The sequence below is a fragment of the Grammomys surdaster genome, unplaced genomic scaffold, assembly GCF_004785775.1.
Source record: "Grammomys surdaster isolate TR1022 unplaced genomic scaffold, NIH_TR_1.0 186, whole genome shotgun sequence".
Lineage (NCBI taxonomy): Eukaryota > Metazoa > Chordata > Mammalia > Rodentia > Muridae > Grammomys > Grammomys surdaster.
In genome coordinates, this window is record NW_021604631.1 from 6317156 (window position 1) to 6339905 (window position 22750).

The 22750-nt window shown below is 38.9% G+C and overlaps 1 protein-coding gene across 2 annotated transcripts in view; it reads right to left on the reverse strand.

Moving 5' to 3' along the window:
- Positions 1-22750, reverse strand: part of Kdm7a (lysine demethylase 7A) — a 62317-nt gene that overhangs the window by 35825 nt on the left and 3742 nt on the right. For both annotated transcript variants that reach the window (XM_028768390.1, XM_028768391.1), the window contains exon 2: positions 1642-1727. In XM_028768390.1, coding sequence (XP_028624223.1) covers positions 1642-1727 — 86 coding nt within the window. The remainder of the gene's footprint in view (positions 1-1641; positions 1728-22750) is intronic.

Below are 22750 nucleotides of genomic sequence, written 5' to 3' on the forward strand. Positions count from 1 at the left end.
TGTAACAATTCTACAAGGTACATCAAATTAAAGGTTTATATTACAAAAACAGGTCACTTGTATTTGAAATAAATTATTCTCAAGTATTCCTACAGCTTAAATTCCTAGGTCTCTTTAAAGAACTTACAAAAATTATTAATATTTCTTACAAATGATCAGTCTATTTGTTACTAAATCTCTTTTCACGTAACAAAATTTCTACTTGGAAAAGTATAATGAGGCAAAACTCCATATTCAAAACAAAGAGGCTGTAGATTACCTACATCCTACCCATGGCTTATTTAGTATCCTCAAAGATTCCTTTGTGTTTTATTTTGTATATTTTTGAGACAGAGTCTCACTATGCAGTCCTGGCTGGCCTGTAACTCACTATGCAAGACCAGTATGTCCTTGAACTCACATAGATGTGTCTGCCTCTGCCTCCCAAGTACTGGAAAGGGAAGCCAGAGAGACAGGCTTTGATGATTTGGGTGCTGGAAATTAAAGTTTGAGCTTTAGCCTTTAATGGTTGCGCTATCTCTAGTCCTCCCAATTTTAAAATAACAAAGTCTACAGTTTTCCTTTAATTTTGTGAACACAAAAAAATATATTTTGCAGTCAAAAATTTGTAAAAACATAACTATACTCCAAAGCCTTTTAAATATTTTCTCTCATGTCAGTACACTGACATCTGAATTTCGTCTTTGGAACTATCTGTAAAAGACCAAATAAAAATATTGTTCTGTTTCTAATGCTGGTATACTCTAGACTGGCGGATAAGAAGAATTCTTGCCTTTACCTTGCACTCTCCAAGGGAAGACTATCATCAGAGACCTGCCCTGGCCTTATTCTCCATACCTATCTTTCCATGGACCTGGGGTACAGAAGCAAGAAGTTTAAGAGATAATCTTTGACATCCAAGTTCAGTATATGCATGCAAAATTTCACCTATCAACACCCTGATTTCCTCCTAAATATTCAATGTGTGTCTGCCCATTAGGGTCAAATCTTAATTCTGTACACTGCTCCAATACAACATCAGTCACAGTAAGTTTCCAGAATCAGGTAAGCTTTTCTTTGACACGCTTTGTAAATTGAAAAGATGTACTTAAGTTTGGAAGCTCTACACAAGCAATTAAAAATGTTAGTATTTTTCTCCCTTATTCTTGTGGCATATTTAATTATTCAAAGGCTTACCTAGGACTTGGGAGGCAGAGGCAGGAGAATCAAGAGTTTGGGGCTGCCAGCCATGCTTTTAATCCCAGAACTTGGAAGGCAGAGACAGGTGGGATCTCTCTGAGTTTGAGGCTAGCCTGGTCTAGAGTGAGTTCCAGGACAGCCAAGGCTACACCAAACACAAACACACACACACACACACACACACACACACACACACAGAGAGAGAGAGAGAGAGGGAGAGGGAGAGGGAGAGGGAGAGGGAGAGGGAGAGGGAGAGTGTGTGTGTGTGTTTAGGGCCAGTATGGAGTATATAAACAGAATGTTTCAAATTATTATTTTTTCAGACAAGAAATATATTCTAAGTATTTTTTAAATCTTTCCTAAAGTTCTTAGGAGATATTATGATATTATTAGAGTATCACCAAAGTGCCATCTTACACATGCTAAGTTTCAAACTTTTTTATTTAAGCATTTAGTACTTACTTAAGGAAGACCCATGTAGAACTGCGCAGTTGGGACAGTGATACAAGTCAATGTCAACAGCATGATGTTCTTCTACACCGACACAGCTACGAGTAAGACAAAGAAAAACAAGCCATGAGTGGAAACGCTTTACTTAATTATAACTGGAGTTGAGCTGAGAAATGTACAATAACTCAAATAGCGAATTTGAAACACAAGAATAAATGTTATTATCTTTTCCCTCCACACACTTGCAAATAATTTTGAGAGAGAATACATCCAAATGTACAGGAAACGATTCACTTTCAGGTGCAGTAGAGACATCACAAATAATGCAATTATAAGAATAAAACCCTCAAGCACTATGTAAATGTCATTGTTCTGAAATTACTGCCAATAAAATGAGTCGAAAGGTAAGTCATAATGAGATTCTGAACATTATTTTGATCTTATTTTTTTCGACATTATTTTCATCTTAACAATGAATGTACTACATAATATAATTTGTAGATTGAAGAATTTCCAAATAGAAATATATGTCCTTAAATGAATGTGTTTGAAAGAGGAAGACTGGCATTACTGATCTAAGCAATACTCTTCAAAAACATTACCAAGAATATCAAAATAAACCCTAAGAACATAAGTTCCATCAAAATTTCAGTTGCATTATACACAGAACTAGAAAAGGCAATCCTAAAATAGTAAGAAACCATAAAAACAACCCAAACCAGAAAAGAGAAATGCTGCGAATATCCTAATACCTAATCTCAACTCACACTACAGAAACACAGTAACATAAACAGCATGGTATTCCAACGAAAACAAATGGTGCTCAGAAAACTGGACATTCACACAGAGTAAAACTGGATCCCTATCCAGCTCTTATCCAACATTGGCTATCCAGCATAAGATTCACTTCAAAACGGACTAACGATCTTATTTTAAGACTTTAAATTTTGACACTGTTTAAGAAAAAAATATATATAAAGCACTAGAAACAGACACGAGTAAGGACTTTTTGAAAAGGCTTCTAATAGCACAGAAAATAATCTCAAGAACTGACAAATGTTATTGCATGAAATTAAAAAGGAAAAAAATCAGGGCTGGAGGGATGTCTCAGCAGTTAAGACCACTGATCCTCTTCCAGAAGACCCATGTTTGATTCCCAGCACCCACATGGAGGCTTAAAACCATTTGTAACACCAGTTCCAGGGGACCTGTGCCCTCTTCTGATCGACATGAGCATGACACACATATATACATTCAGGCAACAGTCATACCCATAAAAATAAATACTTTTTAAAAAGAAAAATCAGCAGAGCAAAGAAACAGTCTATAAAATGAGAAAAAAATCTTTGTCAACTATATATACAACAGGCAATTAATAGCTAAAATCTATAAAGAGCTCTCAAAGTTAAATACCAAGAACTCAATAGAGTTCTCCAAAGAAATATAAGTATGCATAAATCTTTGAAAAATATTCAGCATCCATGAAATTGCAAATTTAAAATACACTGAGATGAAGAGCCTGCTCAACACTTAAGTGCACTTGCTGCTCTTGCAGAGGGTCCTCATTCAGTTCCCAACACCCACACGGGGGCTCACAACCATTTGAAACACCAGTTCCAGGGTATCTAATGTCCTCTTCCTACCCTGTAGGCACCTGGCATACATGTGGTACATATGTGTGTGTATACATGTATATGTGTATATATGTATACACATATATACATATATATATACACACACACATACATACATGCATACATACATACATACATGCATACATGCAAAATCCCAAGAACTGACAAATGCTATTGCATGAAATTAAAAAGGAAACCATCAGGGCTGGAGGGATGTTTCACCAGTTAAGACCACTGATGCTCTTCCAGAAGACCAGAGTTTGATTCCCAAAAATAAATAAATTTTCTTCTACATATAAGTAAATCATTTTAAAAATTAAATTCTTCTGAAAATGACTGGTAAATTTCAATTTAAACCCAATCAAAGAATGTGGAACCTGAAACAAGATGATTCTAAAACAAATGTGGAAATGAAAAAGGCCAAGAATACGCAATATAGCCATGAATTCATAGAAGGAAAAACAAAGTTCTACTATATCTGAACATTTATTTTAAAGACCATTCAAAATAGATGTGTCAGTGTCCCCCAAGTGCAGATCCATCTACACAGGGACACTTACGCATAAGGGTATGCTGAAGGGTCACTGCAGAACAGACGAACAGGACAGACTTTTCAATGAAAGGTTCTAAAATACGTCTCATTTATTTGCATGGGAAAAAGAAAAAAAATCAGGTATGTTTTTACAATGTAAAAATGAATTGTAGCTGCCGAGCATGATGGTATGCATCTTTAATCCCAGCATTTGAGAAACAAAGGCAGAGATGGATTTCTGTGAATCTGAAGTCAGCCCAGTCTAGATAGTGACACCCTATTTCAAAAAAAAAAAAAGAAAAGAAAAGAAAGAAAGAAAAGAAAAGAAAAAGAAAAGAAAGGAAAAAGATAAAAGAAGAAAAAGAAAAAAATTACTGAAATTATAAACCTATGTACAAAAATTATACAGAATAATACTGAAAGTATGGTTTTGTGGTAGAAAGTTCATCTTAAAACAAGCAGCATCTATAATAGGAGAAACTGGTCATTTCTGTCATATTAAAGTAACTTCTGTTCATTTAAGTCAGAGTAAAGGACATTCCAATGAAAATACCAGAGAAATTATACCCAAAATTTAATTATGTCCTCTAGGTCACTGAGAGGAAAGCTATGTGGTCAGTACAAATAGGAACTATACATGTGATCAGTACAAATAGGAACAGCCATTTTAGAGAATAAAACACATGCAATGTACACCAGTGTACACCTACCTATATGCAAATAGGTAATCTACTTGTAATAGTCTATAAACAATAAAATTAATTACAGTACATGCTCATAGTAGAATTTCATGAAGAAATGAATATTCAGTGAAAAATTTCACCACTACACAATGAGCAAATTCTACAAATTAGGAGGCTGGAGAGATGTCTCAGCAGTTAGTAAGGAAACTACAGAGAACCACACATTAGTTCACAGCACCCATGTTAGACATGTCAAAACTTCTTACACCTCCAGTTCCAGAGAACCCAAATGTCCTTTTCCACCCTCAATGGGCACGGCACTCAACATGTATAAACCTACATCCAACACACATCACTTTTTTTTTAATTCTACAAATTAATCTAGTATGTTTAAAATGAGAAAAGGAAATAAAGATGTGTTGTGACACACACCTGTTAGCACAAAGGTGACTTCCACAATACTTAGGGAAAAAGAGAATCCAGGAATATTCCAATTAAGAATACTTAGGGCAAAACTTGACTATTAATTGTCGAAGACCCCTGAATTCCCCTCTGCAGCTTCTCACTATAGCTCACCTCACCTATCTGCTTTATTAAGATGCCAGTGAGCTAGTGTGGTGATGCATAGCTCCAGTACTAGCACTGACACAGTTCAAGACGGATTGGGAGTTCGAGATCATCCTCAGTACACAGCGAGTTCAAGGCCAACCTGAGTTACACTGAGACACTATCTCAAAGAAAACAAAATTATATAATATATATTAAAACATAACATGCCAGTGATGTCTTCTAGTTTTGGCTAATTCTCATCAAGTAACAGAATACATCTAAAACACTTAACAAATTTGGTAATTCAAAAATAGTCACTGTGGAGGCTGGAGGGAGAGCAGGGGTTAAAAGCATTGGCTGCTCATGCAGAGGATCCAGGTTTGGTCCCCAGGACCCATATGGAAGCTTACACTTGTGTATAACTCCACTTCTAGGGAATCTGACACCGTCTTTCTCTGTGGGTACTACGTAATGAATATAATACATTTATATACATGCAGGCAAAAGCTAATACACCTAAAATAAATAAAAATATTTTTAAAATAGTAAATATATTTACCTGAGTCAAAATATAATTTTAAATAAATTTAACATTATAATTGAATGTTTCTCATCCAACACACTTCAGTTCTATCAAGCCTATTCACTCCACCCTCCTTACTACTCATTAAAAGAACCAATAAGCTCTCTAACAAAGGTAGTGGGACTCAGGAGATAGATGCACAACTTTAAATCTGGCTCAAAACATTTAGTCTTTTCTCCATTTATTTCTCTTTTTAAACTTTCCTTCCTATACAAGCTGTCACAATTTTTGTAACAGCAGAAAATTGACCGTTTACTACACCACTGTGTGTGTCTGTAGGGGGTGAGGGTCCTGTAGGGTGACAGTATGACCTCTGCTGAATAGTTTCCATCAATGAACAATCTCACAGCCATTTGGTGAGTGCAATGGTGACAACATTAGCACTTTCTATTGTCTTATCTTCTGAAATTGTTGCTTAGTTGGCCGGAAGTGGGGGTCAAGAGGAGTAGAGGAATGGACTCTTGATGAGAACAGAATTGAATTAATAACTAACCAGAATTCACCAGGATCTGCCAAACATCTACCTCTTGAATAATGCACCCATTTATAGTCGCTCCTCTTGAAGCTGTAAGAGTGGGTGGTCAGATTCGTTTAAGACCCCATTATAGTGGATTCCATTAGATTAAATTTCCTTCAAATCACCTTTCCATTTAGCACAGACTAGCCATACCCTACCTCATCTTCAAAACCCAGAGCAAATTCTTCCTCCTGGATAGCATAATCTTATTTTCTTTCACTTTTAAATCTAGAATCAGGTTAGGTCTTGGGACAGTTATGGGCATAACACAAACCAAATTCCACTGCTTCACAATTTCTCATAATATGAAACACTTTTCCTGTGTCCAACAGCCAGGTTCATGTTCCCAATTGTCCCATGGCTTCCCAACCAGCTAAGAACATCTTCACTACTGAGGATAAAAAACAGAGGACAGTATAAAAGCAAACAACAAAGAAAGTGAGAGAAGAAATGGTAGGTGATTTTTAAAAAAAAAACAATAAATGAATTGTGATTAAAAAAAAAAACACTCTCTTAAAAGCTGAAAATATTGCTGACACAATTCTACTGATATTATTCCACAGAGAGTATGTGAAAATAGGATGATTCACGTATTGATAACTATTTGCTTGTTGAGCATAAAGAATGTGCTTGTTGTTTTGGCTATCCCTGTATGACACTGAGCACACAGACCAACCAATACAACTGGCAGTGGGACTTATTAATAAACTACTCTCTGTGGGGGTAATAATATCCATGACAATGCTCCAAAAGAGAAAACAGTTCCAAAGTACCACACAGTTCCACTGTTTTTCACTGCCCTGTGGCCTTCCCATTAGCCATTCTACTTCTCAGCCTACTACTCCTTACTGCCATTTACCAATCTGTACCCTGGCTTCTGTGGCTTCTGTGGCTTCTGTGGCTTCTTGTCAAGTATGTATCTGGTCACAGTGAATAGGAAAATAACAGAGACATGAATATTCAAGTATCTCTTACATATAGGTATTACAGTGAAAGATGTGTAGTAAGAAATGTTTTGTAGAGCAGGTTTTTGGTATAATTTGCCACCTGCCCTCTGCCTTCTGTCTAACCACCCCCAACCCACACACACACACCCTCCTGTAATAACAAAAAATAAAACAGCAACAGAGCCTGAAGATTAAAAATCCTTGTTTATAGCTGATTCTAATACATGATGCCTTTTTCATGCTGCTGACTTCATATACTTTAGTATGGTTTGGTTTTTAATTTTTAGTTTTACATAGTTGAAGATATGCCCTGAACTCCTGATCCTACATTTATCAAGCTCTACCTAGGATTTGTGGGCAGGTGATGCAACCTCAATTCACTCGTGTATTTTTTTAGGATTTATTTATTTTAGAAGTATGACTATTTTGTCTACATGTGTGCAAGTCTGCATGTGTATCATGTGTGTGCAATGCCTAAAGTCCAGAAGAGGGCATCAGATTTTCTAGGACTGGAATCACAGACAGTTGTCGAGTGATAGGAAAAACCTCGGGTCCTCTGGAAGAGCAGTTAAGTGCTCTTAACTACTGAGATATCTCTCTAGATCTTAATTTTTACTTTTATTCTATGGGTGGTATAGGTGTCTGCAGAGACCAGAAGACGGTATCAAATCCCCTGGAGTTACTAGTGGTTATGGCCACCTAACCTTAAATGCTGGAAACCAAATTTGGGCCCTCTGCATAAATAGCAAGTGCTCTTAACCTCTGGGCCATCTTCCCAACCCCTTTATCGTGGATTTTTGACTGATGATTTCTCATCACATCAAGAGAAGAAACATGTAAAATGTTGTATATGCCTAAAAATCCACAAAATGCTTGGTGAGTATAGCTCCTTGTAAACCTCAAGATTTAGGGGCTTAACATTCAAAAAGAAGTGTTTCTAACCATTGTAACAATCAGACTGTGACTCCTAATACCTATAACCTACTAGCATCCCCCGTGGATCTTTTCCAATTGCTACTAAGTAGCCTTTCCAAAGAAGGAAGTTACATGAAGGAGTTACAAAGTAGAAGACATGAGAAGATCTCCCTGAAAAGCAACAAATTCAGGTGCAGATAGTATATTATGTCCGTGTGTGTGCGTGTGCGTGTGTTCTGAGGCATCTAGGAAAGAAAACTTAATGAATGTAAAATGGAGGAGAGAGATCACTGCAGCCTTCTGCAACTGAAATCTGCACTGCTTATTTCAAAAAAGGGACGTGGGTGGGAAGATGGCTCAATCTGTAAAGTACTTAGCACACAAGCATGAGGACCAGAGTCAGACTCCTCAGAACCCACATTTACAAAAAAAGCTAAGCACCATGGCATACACTTTTAATCCCAGTGCTGAAGGGTGAAGACAGTAACCCTGGGACTCAATGGTCAGACAGCCTAGTTGAATTGGCAAGCTCCAAGTTCAGCGAGAGACCCTGTCTTACAAAATAAGGTAAAGAATGGTTAAGGATGATATTCAACATCAATCTCAAACTTCCACACTAACACACACACACACACACACACACACACACACCACATTCCCAAACCCCACTGTCAATCTACAGGGGAAAGTTAATGGGTGGCCCAATAATTTTTATTTTTAACAAGTTCCCCAGGTGATTCTTTTGCAGCCAGCTTGGCAGAGCATGGCCCTGGGGAACTATTAATCTAAAACCCTACCAGAGAGGCTAGTACAATGTCGATCCACAGCCACCTTCTATGAAAACTGTACTGCAGTTAGGCTTTAGGCGCCATACAGCTCATAGTCATACATAATTCAGCATTTCCTATTCAGATCTACACAGGTTGGTCTCAAAGTCAATCCAAACAAAGTATTTATCAACTGACACAAAGCAGGAATGCTAAACAGAATGGGAGATTCTGTCTGGACTACTATCCTAGATCATGTTTAAATATGCATTGAGCTAGGTGTGGTGGCACATACCTTTGATCTCAACGCTCCTGGAGGCAGAGGCAGGCAGACCTCCCAGTCTTGACATTAGCCTGGTCAGTTTATCAAATTTCAGGCCAGCCAGAGTTGCATAACCTGTCTCTTAAAAAAACAGAAGATATATTTTGCAAATATAAAAGGGGAAGTGAAGTAAAATGAGTATAAAGGGAAATAAAAAACTGAATTTTCTTTCTGGATCTTTTTTCTGAAATGTTCATACTTTTGCTGATGAAATGAGATCTAACTTACTTTCTTTCTTTCTTTCTTTCTTTCTTTCTTTCTTTCTTTCTTTCTTTCTTTCTTTCTTTCTTTCTTTTTGAGACAAGGTCTAAGTGTGTAGCCTGGAGCTCACTATGTAGACCAAGCTGGTCTTAAACCACATATTTGCCTGCCTCTGGAGTTAAAGGTGTGAGCTCCCATCTAATTTTTTTTTTTCAGGGTTTGTGGGGCTGTGGAAATCCTGGGGTGTTTGGCCACACCCCCAGAGCCCAAAGACCTGACACAAGGTCTCCATGTAACATGCAGTTAGTTACATAAGGCCCAGGTAGAGGGCAGGGGGAACAGGTCTCTGCCTCAAGATTTACATATTACCTACAGGCCCTGGCCCCGCCCCTCTCCCCCTTCTAATATAAGGAAACCCCTTCTGGCATTCTTTGGGAGAGCACGCCACCATTCAAACTCATCGTCATGTCAATAAATCTGCATGCCTTCAACTCCACGTGTCTCTTAGAACTCTGGACTCATTGTGTAAGTGGAAAACTCACGCGGGGGTGGGGGTGGGGGTCTTCTCCACCAGTTCCTGCGCTCTCTGCGCTCTACCAGGCCGCAGAGCTCCCTCTCTACAGCAGCAGTCCGTGCACCGCCTTCATGCCCCCCCCCCTCCGGACTCAGCCGCGACCGCGTCCTCCCTCTGCTGTAACTGCGGTTCGAGGGACTACATCGGCCCCCACCCCACATGACTGCACAGCGTGTCCCTGGACGGCCTCTGAGCTCCGGCTAGCAGCCGAGACCCGCCCGCGCCAGCTTGCGCCCTGCGCGAGTTTTGACTCACAAGGGTTGGCTCCAAGTTTAGAAACAAAATGTTCCTACTCAATACATATTTATGTAAAAATTCATTTATTATGTTTCCTTTTGTGTACCTCCAATTGTCAATATATTATCTTGGTTTTCCAAAATATTGCTAATAAAAAGAATACTGCTAAATAGATTATAAGTAGAAAGAAATAGGGTGATTGTTATTATTTTTGGCATTTATCTATTTATTGGTTTTGATTTGAAACAAAGTCTTACTATATAGCCCTGGCTAGCCTGAACTTTGTCTCAAACTCTAAGAGACCCAACTACCTCTGCCTCACAATGACTGTAATGGAAAGGCCAGTGCCACCATGCCCAGCTTTTCCCCACTACTGAGACAATGTCTTACACTGTAGACCAAGATGGGCTCAAACTCCTCCAGTTCAGCCTCTTGACTGCTGGGGATTATAGGCATGAACCACCACATCTGGCTATAAATAGATTTTTAAAAATAAACTACATCCATTAGAAATGGTTCAGTCCAGTTGCAATTTCATTTCTATTGAGTATAGAGTAGTATACTATTGAGTATAGAAAGAACAGCTACATTTTTTAGAACTGATACCTTCATAAAGTTTAATATACACAAAGCTAAGAAACAAAACCCTGAAATAAAAGAGAGCAAGTAAAAGACTTTCCTAAGACGATTTGTGATCCAGTCAGCTACAAAGGATAGGAGTCAACTAAAGAAGATCAGTGAGTCTCTCTCCTAACCTTTCTGATGTAAAAGGAGCAGTCCTCCAAGGCATGTGTCCTAAAAGAAATGGCTGAGCCAAGCAAATCATTCATGAGTGAGTTTTCTGTTAGGACAACAACTAAGGTAACACTTTACCTTGAGGAAGAAAACAATACCTGTAGCATGCTTTCCATTCTAGAAGAAGGATAAATCAGAATAGGATTTGGAACATAGAAATCCTGACATAATTCATAATAAATATTCCTACATGGAATTTCACATATGACCCAGAAAATAGAAGTGTTCATCAAGAGCAGAAAGAGTAGTACTAACTGTCCAGCAGAAGGTTCTATTTCAAAACACAAAAGTCAAGTCAAGATATAAAGCACACGCTGGGCAGTGGTGGCGCACGCCTTTAATACCAGAACTTGGGAGGCAGAGACAGGCAGATTTCTGAGTTCGAGGCCAGCCTGGTCTACAGAGTGAGTTCCAGGAGAGCCAGGGCTACACAGGGAAACCCTGTCTCAAAAAACCAGGAGAAAAAAAAAAGATATAAAGCATACATGTATACGAAAGGAGGATTTTTTTATTTGGTTATATATTGAAGCCACTCATAGCTTTCTCAAAGTCCACTGGGTAATTGTTAATTTCCACTAGAGGGTAAATGTAAGAATATGGGTGGTCCATGTTTTGCATGGAGGTTAATCTTCATTGTCTACTTGACAGGAATATGAAATCACCCAGGACACATGTATCTGGGTGTATCTAAGAACATTTCTAGGGAGAATTAACAAAGACCCACTTTCAAAGATAGTGGCCCCTTCCAATAGGTGCCCTAATCTAAATAAAGAAGGCCAAGGACAATGCAGTGACATTGCGTATCTTCACTTTTTCCAAGTACCTATCATCACTACTGTCATCCTTCGTTTTCATCAGACTCTAGCTTCCTTGATCTTCCAAACTGCCCAAATACTAGACTCTCTAGAGGAAGAACTTGTAGTCCTCCAGCCCCAGAACGGGTCTGCTGAGACACCCAGTTTTTTGAGCTAAATAACAACTTAGCTCTCTGTGCCTCCTACATGCAGACCGCTGTTGCTAGACTCCCCAGCCCCTATGTGTTAGCCAATCAAATAAGTGCCCTTTAAAAACATTTATATTCTATTGGTTATGGTCCCTAGAGAACCCTGCCTAATACAGTAGGGCAAGATCATAAAAATAACCATGTGGGACCAGCAAGCTAGCTCAGGAGGTAAAAAGTGCTTGTTGCACAAACCTGGAGACTCAGATCTGATCCCCAGAACCCATGTGTGAAAAGTTAAATTTCAGTAACCTGCATCTGTAATGCCAGCAATCCTACAGTAAAACTGAAGGTAGAAACAGGAGAACTGTCCAAAAGCTCAAGTCTCCACAAGATGGAAGCCAAGAACCAAATCCCAAAAATTGTCCTCTGACCTCCTCACACATGCTGTGATATGTGGGCTCTCGTGCCCACATAACTTCATAAGCTGAACTATGCAAAGCTATCTTAATACTCAGTGGTGGAAACTGCAATTACTTCATGACCTTTATAAATGTATCAAAACATTAAAAATTCATGAGTGCACGGTGCTGTTCTCCAACTGTTCCACTGGATCTGGAAGCTGCTACCCCCAAGACTGCCTGAAAGAATGGCAAAGTTTGGGTGTCCTCTTTTCTCAAAATAATTTAGCTTTTTAAAAAAAATGTTCATATTGTTGCTTCTATAGAACAACGATAAAACTAATGTATCTTCATATACTAGGAATTGAACCACTGCTCCAAGTGTGCCTTCACTAAATAACTCTGGCTTCATCTGGAGTCCTTCCACAGTAAGCAGCATCAGGGTGACTTTCTGTTACTCCAGTTAACTCCCAATTTGACTTCACTTCCATGGGCATGGCTCCCTGCAGCCCTGCCCCACCTTTACTGTACTATCAGCCCTGCCCCACCTTTACTGTACTATCAGCTTAACTGAGTGCTTTTCTCTTTCTATTATCCAAGTTAGCAATATCTCACTTGTGCTTCTTACTTCGAGACATAGAGGCAGCATGTGGACACTTGCTATCCATGTGAACTGAAGAACAGATGCATGTCTCTTGCTTATAAAGTGACTGCAGATCTGCACGCTAAAGAGTTGGAAGCCAAGTCTGTACTCATAGGAAATATATCATGGTGACTGCAATTTGAATCCTAGGGGACTAGTGTTATTTAACTGAACCATCCAACAGAAACTTGTACATATCCAAAGATTGCACAGTGAGGATTGTTTGAGTTCCTTTCCTGGTTTCATTCAATGAATACTGCAAGATATTTGATCACATTGTGAACCCCAAGATTGTAAACTGGAAAAACCTTGTTGTGGTATGGCTCAGCCCTAGCACCCACCTTTAATGCAAAAGCTTTAGTTCTGTAAACAAGAACTAAATAAAGTTGAAGGTAGGTCAGGAGACAGAGCAAGCAGCCAGTTGACAGGGAGCGAACACGAGGAAGCAGAAGGGAGGGACACTGAGTTTAAGGGTATTTAAGACTGAAAAGAGGAGAGACTGCTTTCTCTTCTAGCGTATTTTCACCCCAGCATCTAGCTCCTGGGTCTTCATTGGTAAAATTGAACAGGTGGGATATTTGGTTTTTAAAACAACAAATAAACAGTAATGTGAACACATAAGCCTTTAAATAAACCCTTTTTTCCCCAAGTTGCTTTGGTCATGGTCTTTCATCGAAGTAATAGCAACCCTAACTAGAACAGGGTTGGGGAGGGACGTTTTGGGTTTTTTGTTGTTGTTGTTTTTTGCTTGTTTCTTGCTTTTTGTTTTGAGACAGGGTCAAATTTATCACAAGTTGGCCTCAATCTCACTACAGAGCAAAGTATGGCCTTAAATTTGATGACTCTACCAATCAGAGTGCCATGATTATAGGTATATACCACCACTCCTGGGTTTTGTGGCACAGGAAAATCAAACTCAGGAAATCCACACGCTAAGCAAGCACTCTAGCAATTGAGTTACATAGTCCCTAAAATTCAATTCTTCCAGTAAAATAGCAAGTATAAATGTAACCAAAAAAATCCAATCTTCATATACACAAATAATAACCAAACAAATAAGAGAAAGCCCTCATTTCAAACAGTAATAAAGAAAATTAAATACTTAGGGATAATCTTAGCAAATGAAAAAAATTCTATACAAAGAAAGACTTAACACACACTTAACAGACACAAAAGTGTTATGTTATAAATAGTGTTTTACTTAGAGAGAATGACTCAACATAAAATATCAGCTTACTGTTAAATTTATAAGTTTAATGTAATCTCAATAAAAATAGCATTAAGGGTTTTTTAAATAAAATTAAGCAAGTTATTAGATGGAAGAGATGGCTTAATGGGAGCCCGCTATTCTCCCAGTTCTCAGCCCCACACTGGACTGCTCACAACTGCCTGTGACTCCAGCTCCAGGGGAAGCCCACATCCTTTCTTGGCCTCCTCTGGCATACAAACACATACAACATATAAACACACATACATGTATATAAAAATATATTTTTAAAACGATTAAAATTTAGGCAAGTAATAAGTAACATTCACATAAAAAACCTAAATCTCTAAAAAAAATGTCAGAAAACATTGAAGACAACAACTATGAAGACAAGACTGGCCTTATCAGACTTTAAAATATACTATAAAAGTCCCTACAATTTTAACAGTGTACTGCTGGGACAGAAATAGATAAGGAGACCAGTGAACAGAATATATAGAAACAGAATCAACCATACATGGAATTTTCATACATACATACATACATACATGTGCATGAGGGTTTGGCATCTCAAACCACTGGGGTCAATACAGACTTTCTAAAAGTGATTTATCTATCTGTATGTCACTTATTTGTTTTATGGATATGTGTGAATATCTGTGTATATGTATGTATGCCACATGTATGCCTGATGTCCATAGGGCCAGAAGGAGTCAGATCTCCTGCAGTACAGGCAGTTGTAAGGTACCACATGGGAGCTGGGAAACAAACCCTGGGCCTCTGAAAGAACAGCAAGTGCTCTTAACCATGGAGCCATCTCTCCAGCCCCAATATGGATTTCTTTTTTTTTTTTTTTTATATTTATTTATTTATTGTATTGATGAGTACACTGTAGCTGTCTTCAGACACACCAGAAGAGGGCATCCAATCTCTTTACGGATGGTTGTGAGCCACCATGTGGTTGCTGGGATTTGAACTCAGGACCTCTGGAAGAGCAGTCAGTGCTCTTAACCGCTGAGCCATCTCTCCAGCCCCCATCCAATATGGATTTCTTAAAGTTTTGTTTTTATTATTTTTAATAATTACTTGTAGATATGGATGTGTGCATGTAAAGACAAGTGCCTGTGAGGCCAGGGTGTTAAGACTCCAGAAGCCAAAGTTATGATGCTTGTAAGCCACTTGACACGGGGGCTTGGAATAACGCTTGAGTCCTCTGGAGCACAGCCAGCTGAGCCATCTCCCTAGCCTACCAATATGGAGTTTTAGCAGTGCCATTTAGAAAAATATTAGAAAAAATAAAACTATATTTTTACACTGCCGATACCAAAACTGCTTTGAGACAGTCTTTTTTATTCAAAAAGGAAAAGAAAGAAAATCTGAATGCTTAAAATATAAAACTATACAAATACTAGAAGAAAATAGGTAAAAATTCTCTTTAACCATGACTTAAAAAGGGATAACTCAAAGTCCTGAGCTAATTAAAAGATTGATAAATGTGACTATATAACTTAAAACCTTGTTTTCATGGTTCAAAATTTGCCACAACAAACCAAAAGACAACTGAACAGTGGAAGAAACTATTAATAATTGCCACAAAGGGCTAATATCCCTAATATAGCAAGAGATCTTAAAAACAGAAGTCAGACATGAAGGCGTAGGCCTGTCCTCTGGTAGAGTCAGGATGATCTCGGTTCATAGTTACTCTGGGCTAAATAGTTTCAAACTAGTCTGGGCTACACAGTGAGACCCATACAGTGTTGGTGATAATTCAAACTGATCGATCCAACTACTAGGAAGAAATAAAGTAACAGTAACAAAACAGTGTGTGCGTCATTCTCTTGCGGGCAGGGGTGATGGCCATGATGTCACTGGGGACTGAACCCAGGGCCTCCTTAGCCCTCTAACTCAGTTACCCAGACTGGTCTTGAACTTGCAATCCTTCTGCTTCTGCCAAGTAGACAAGATTATAGCTGTGACTCCATTTACCATTACTGACAATCTAAAGCTGTATCTCCAGCAACATGAAAATACATATATACATATATACAAATATAGAAGCGTTATTTGTAACTACAAAACACTATAAACAACTTAAATACCCACATACATCTGAGAAGTACAGTAAGACCCAAAAGATCCACATAAGGGCTATGTAGTCACAGAGATTTAAAAAATAAGAAAGAAAACCTCTTCAGACTGAACATAGAAAGTTATACAGCGAAGTTAAAAAAAAAAAAAAGAAGAATGGTCACACTAGGTGTAAGACTCTGGTTATGAGTCCAAGCCTGGGGAAAATAATGTGTAAAGGCTTGCCTAGAAAGCCTGACCACCTAAGCTTACTTCCTGGACCCCACCTCGTGGGGAAGAAGAGAACCAATTCCACAAGTCTTGCTCATACACATGCACATACACACAAAATAAATAAAAATGTAATTTAAAAGTTTTTGTCAGTGGTAGTGGTGGTTGGTTGGTTGTTTTGTTGTTTGGTTGGTTGGATTTAGGGGGGTGGAGGGTGTTTGGTTGGTTGGTTAGTTAGTTTGTTTTTTTGAGATTTCACCGTGTAACCCTGGCTGTCCTGGAATTCGCTCTGTAGACCAGGCTGTCCTCAAACTCACAGACATCTCTACCTGCCTCTGCCTCCCGAGTGCTGGGATTAAAGGTGTGTGCCATCACCACCCATATGTAATTAAGTTTTTTTTTTTTTTTTTAAAAAAAAAAGAAAGAGCCAGGCAGTGGTGGCACACGCCTTTAATCCCAGCACTCGGGAGGCAGAGGCAGGCAGATTTCTGAGTTTGAGAGTTCGAGGCTAGCCTGGTCTACAGAGTGAGTTCCAGGACAGCCAGGGCTACACAGAGAAACCCTGTCTCGAAAAAACAAACAAAAGAAAAAGAAAAAGAAAAAACGGACAAACAAAAAAACCACAAGCAAGCCTGGGGTTGGAGATGTGGCTCATCAGTTAAGAGCACTTGTTACTCTTACAGAGGACATGAGTTCAGTTCCCAACACCCATATAGTAGCTAACAACTGTCCATTAACTCCAGTTCAGGGTAGAGGAGATGACAATGTCCCTTCTAGCCTCTAGGGGACCAAGCATACAAGTACATAAATGAAGGCAAAACACTGGTGATATATGTCATACATGTAAACTGTTTTTTAAAAAAATCTTTACAACAAATGTTCAAATCTCAGGACTTGAAAGGGTGGCCTGCACACACGGTGGGGAGTCAGGGAGCTCTCACTATGTAGCCTTAGCTGGCACTGAAGCCAGAGATCCGCCTGCCTCAACCTCCCAAGTGCTGAGATCACAGAATGGACTTCTATGATATCAAGGCCAACTTGGACTAATAGTGAAACTGCCTCAAGGAAAAGCAAAAGACATAGTGACTCTTTCTAGGGGTAGATAGGAAGGGTTAGAAGGGAGAGGGGATCAGACACTGTAGAAGGGATGTGAGGCAGTGAGTTTATCTCTCATATCACCAACTTCTCAGAACCATTTAATAATGTCTTATATACCTGAAAAACTAAAAACAATGCTATACAATTATTCTTACTAAATGTTGTAAAGCTAAAAGCAACTATATAAAAAATGTAATCTATCTAGCAAATTTGTTTCTCATGAGGGTATAAGTTAGTAATTCTAGGACTCCATTATACACGCACTAAGACTCAACAAATTAAGAATGCTTTAGATAAGAGCTAAGTTTCCCACTACTGGACAAAAAAAAAGTAAGAGTAAGAAAAGAGAAAAACTAAAAGGAGCTTTGTGCTGTTAGGTACCACTATGAAAGCTTATGGTTTGTATTGTATGTGGACAAGAAGGTCTAGAAATAAAGGTGAATGCATGTGGATGATACTGAATTCTTAGCTCTGTCCACTGAGAAAGCCTAGACATAATGTCAAGTTTACAACAAACCAGACCTTGGTTTCTAAACACTACTCTCTATTAAATAAAATCAAAGATAGATAGATAGATAGATAGATAGATAGATAGATAGATAGATAGATAGGACGGACCAGGGCTCACACAGAAATAGAGAAATCTTAAATAAGCATTAAACCATGCTATAGGAAATGATAGGAAATATGATCTGTCTTTAATGGAAAACTCAAGGATAACGACAGAAATAAAATCCACTGCTTAGAAAGAACAAAACACACCCTTATCTGAAGTGCTCAGGAAGTAGGAGTAGGTGGATCTCTGTGAGTTCGAGGCTAACCTGGTCTACAAAGTGAGTCTAGGACAGCCAGGGCTACAAAGAGAACCCTGTCTTGAAAACAACAACAACAAAGAACAAAGCCTTAGTACACAGCAGCTGTTAAGAGCAGCACTCACCAGCTGTTCAAAAGTTGTACAAATGATCTTGAGTTTCCATGCATGCCTGAAACCACTACAGCTCCTGCCAGACGCTCTTACACCTGTTCTGTTCTTATTTCAAGTCCTCCACCTCACTCAAAAAGAAAGAGCAAAAAACTTGATTAAATACCTGAAAAAAGTAAACAAGCAGGAATCAGCTCCAAACTGATAGTCAGAGCTTAGTGATAGTGATAGTAAACAGAAAGTTTAACGAGAAAACACTTCTCCCCTAAGATTAAACTGTCCTATCAGGGAAAGAAGTTGGCCCAGCACTCAGGAGGCTGAAGCAGGAAGACCATGACATCCTACTCCTACTCAAAAAGAAGTCAAAAATCAAAAGGTAAACCAAAAGTTCAGTAATCCAGCTCTCATCTTCTTATAGGAAGATATGTGCTCACTTAGGTTTATAGTAACACTAAGACATCATCATCAAGAATTGTGTCTACAAAACACTCTTAAAAATAATTTCAATCCCTATTGAGGAAGGGGGCTACAGAGTGGTATTGGGGCAGTCTTTCTGTGCATTGTGTAAAGGCTGTCTTTGTATTATTCAAAGGTTGCTTTCTGTTCCTACAGAGATAACCTGCCTCAATATTTTGTAAACATACATTTCCCTCACCTTCTGATTGGCTTAATAGAGCTGACAGCCAATAATTGAAACAAGGGAAGAATTGTGGAACTTGCAGGCAGCAATAGCTAGGCTCTGTGAGAAGACTCAGGCTCCAAAGGATTCACTAGAGTGACAGGTATCAGAACTGAGTGAAAGGTAATAATAGGCCATGTCGCAGACATGGACTAGAATAGTCCGGTTTAAGTTAGACAAAGCTAGTTGGGAGGTTTCCAACTATAGTGCCTAACCTATATAAACAATAATAAATCTTTTGTGTCATTATTCGGCAGGTCTGAGACAGTCCAGCAATAGAATGAGAAGTGAGAAAAAGTTTAGCATTGCCCAGGCTATCCTTGAATTTTGTCCTTGGTGCTAGGTTTACAGGTGTAACCCACCACATTCTTTTGGGTGGGGGGTTTGTGGGGTTTTTTTGTTTGGTTGGTTGGTTTTTTTTTTCTTTTCTTTTTTCTTTTTTTCTGAGACAAGGTCTCATTATATAGCCTTGGCCAGCCTAGAACTTGATATTTACCAGGATAACTTGCACTCAGAGATTCACCTACCTCTGCCAATTCCAATTTAAAAAAAAACAAACAAACAAGAAAAGCTAAATATTCTCTAATAAGAAATCATTTATAACAAGGATAAAAGCAGAGTTAAATGAGGGAAGGTGCCAATATCTTATTAATAAATTTTGTCCCCAGAGCATTTATAATTTTAACATATTTCACCTAAAATATTTTTTACAAATAAACTTAAAAAAATTAAAAAGGGCTGGAGAGATGGCTCAGCGGTTAAGAGCACTGACTGCTCTTCCAAAGGTCCTGAGTTCAATTCCCAGCAACCACATGGTGGCTCATAACTATTTTAATGGGATTCAATGCCCTCTTCTGGTGTGTCTGATGTGTCTAAAGTCAGCAACAGTGTATGCACATATGTAAAATAAACCTTTAAAAATTTTAATATATATGTATATATTATTTAAGTTTTATTTTTATTTGTATGTGTGTGGGAGGTGCCCAGAAGTCAGAAAAGGACATCACTGGAGCTAGAGTTACAGAGAGCTGTGAGCTACCCAACATTGGTGCTGGGAACCAAACGTGTGTCTCCTGCAAAGGCATGCTTATGTTCACGGAGGAGCTATCTGCCCCCAAAAATAATCTTTTCTTAAAAGAACCAAGAAGGTAAGGTGTCTACAGCCATCTCCCTCTGGAACATGTATTCTATCTGCCCACCATCAACACAGACAAACCACAACCCTGTTCCTAAGCTAGCTACAGCCCTAAGAAGAAGACATAGGATCATTACTGACACAGAGTTATGCTAAGATCAGATGCTATCACACCTTCTTGTTATACAGTCCTGGGAAGGTTATGTAATTCTAACTCTTGGAGTCCTATTGTAAAATGGGGGTAATAATAACACATATCCAAGATGTGAGAACTAAATGTGTTAATTAAGCTAGTGTAATCAAACAGTACCTAAGACTGGTAAAACCTTCAGCACATGTTGTGGTTGAGCTCCTGGAGCTCCACATTACAGTATCTGAGAACTGCCCAGTTAACAGTATTGCCCAGTAACATTCTTCTATCCCCATGTACACATTTCTCCATTCAAACATGGGGGGGAGGATAATATAAAACATTAAAACACTGAGTTTCATGGGAAAAGAGTGTATTCCTAGCTACTCAGGAGGCTGAGGCAGAAAGATCACAAGTTCAAGGTGTGTCTGGCTACAGAATAAGTTCAGGGCTAGCCCAGGCAACTTAGTAAGACCCTACCTGAAATTAAAAGTAAAAAGGACTGGGATATATATAGCTCAATGATAGGTAGAGGGCTTGCCTTGAATGGACAAGGCCTCAGGTTCAATTACACACACACACACACACACACACCACTCATAAATTACCCAAACTGACTCAACCATTTGAAGCATCAGCTACTAGATTCCTGTAATTGGAGTGGTCTGCCTGCTTCACCTCTGTGCCCTCCGGTCCATTCTCATGTACCAGCAGAGAGGTCTTCCTCCAGTGCCAGGAATCAAATGCAGGAGTCCTCACACACACACTGAGATCGAGACCAGGAACGATCCTTAGAAAGGGATGTCAATTTTTCACACCTCAACCCAAGGCAAACCATCTTCTTTACAGTAAAATTCAAAGTACAAACTAGCCCTGGTCTACAGAACCAACAGTGGTCTCTTCTACTTCTCTCCAAATAGTGTCCTGACTCTCCTAGATCTCCTAGAAGCATGCCCACACTCAGGATATCGGACTGCCTTTTCCTTTGGCCCAGCCCTTTGTCAGCATCACGAGCACAGGGATTTCCACAAGCTCACCACAGAGAAGAGGCATCACCAACACCTGACCTACCTTTTCCCCAATTCACTTTCTTCATTGTATTTGTCTCTCACCCTTCCCACCTAGCACATGAGGATGAAGCTTTTGTTCTGTTCTCCAGGCCTCTCCTAGCACCAAGAACAGCGCCCAGTACATTGTAAACTGAACCAAACAACTTAATGATGCAGCACAGCAGGCATTTCCACTCAATAAGGAAGGGAAATTTACAAAATCGTGTTTGTCAGCCACCAAAATGGCCAGTTCTTAATTTTAAAAACTTTTTGTTGTTCTCTTTTGTTTGGGGACATGGTTTCACTATGTAGCCCTGGCTGGACTGGAACTTGCTTTTTAGATCAGGCTGGCCTACAACTCACAGGGCTCTGCCTGGCTGTGTCTCCTGAGTCCTGGGATTAAAAGCAGTATATACTTCATATCTACCTTCCCACATTCAACTCTACATCTGTGAGTTTAGTCCATGTTGTTGTGTGAGTCAACAATACATTCTTTCTAATTGCTGAGTGTTAGTCTGCCTTATGAATATTCTAGACTTGTGCAAGCTACTGTTAATACTTGAGTTGTTTTGGTTTAAGGACAGTTATAAGACATTTTAGGGCACTTTTTTGGTAAAGATTTTTTTTTTTTGATCTTTTGTTTTGTTTTTAGACACTCTCACTAAGTAGCCCAGGCTAGCATCACATTTGTGCTCCCTACCATCCAGCTCCAGAATGCTGGCTAACAGTCATGCACCATTATACCTAAATGTTTTTGATAATCTTCACTTATATGCAAATTGCCAAAGTTGTTTGTCAAAGAAAGTTAATAAAACTTTATATTACCAAAAACATAGGGAACTAAATGGGCACTGCTGAAGAACAGATAGAGTACTCGGTTTCAAACAAAAAACACCTGTATCTTCTTTTTTTTTTTTTTTGGTTTTTCGAGACAGGGTTTCTCTGAGTAGCCCTGGCTGTCCTGGAATTCACTCTGTAGACCAGGCTGGCTTCGAACTCAGAAATCCACCTGCCTCTGCCTCCCAAGTGCTGGGATTAAAGGTGTGCGCCACCGCCTGGCCCACCTGTATCTTCTAACCAGCAATGTTTTTCAAGGAATTTCTTATTACCTGACATGAGCCAGGTCTTCTAAGTATTTCTTTGTATTAATTCATTTGAATTAATCTAAGGAACAAGATATATCCATACAATTTTGGTTAAAAGAGTATAAATCATACTGCCATTAGTAAATCCAAGGAGCAGTAAAACAAAGTAAGAAATAATATACCCTAGTATTTTTAAAAAAAAAAAAGTACGTTCCAGGACAGCCAGGGCTACACAGAGAAACCCTGTCTCAAAAACCAAAAAAAAAAAAAAAAAAAAA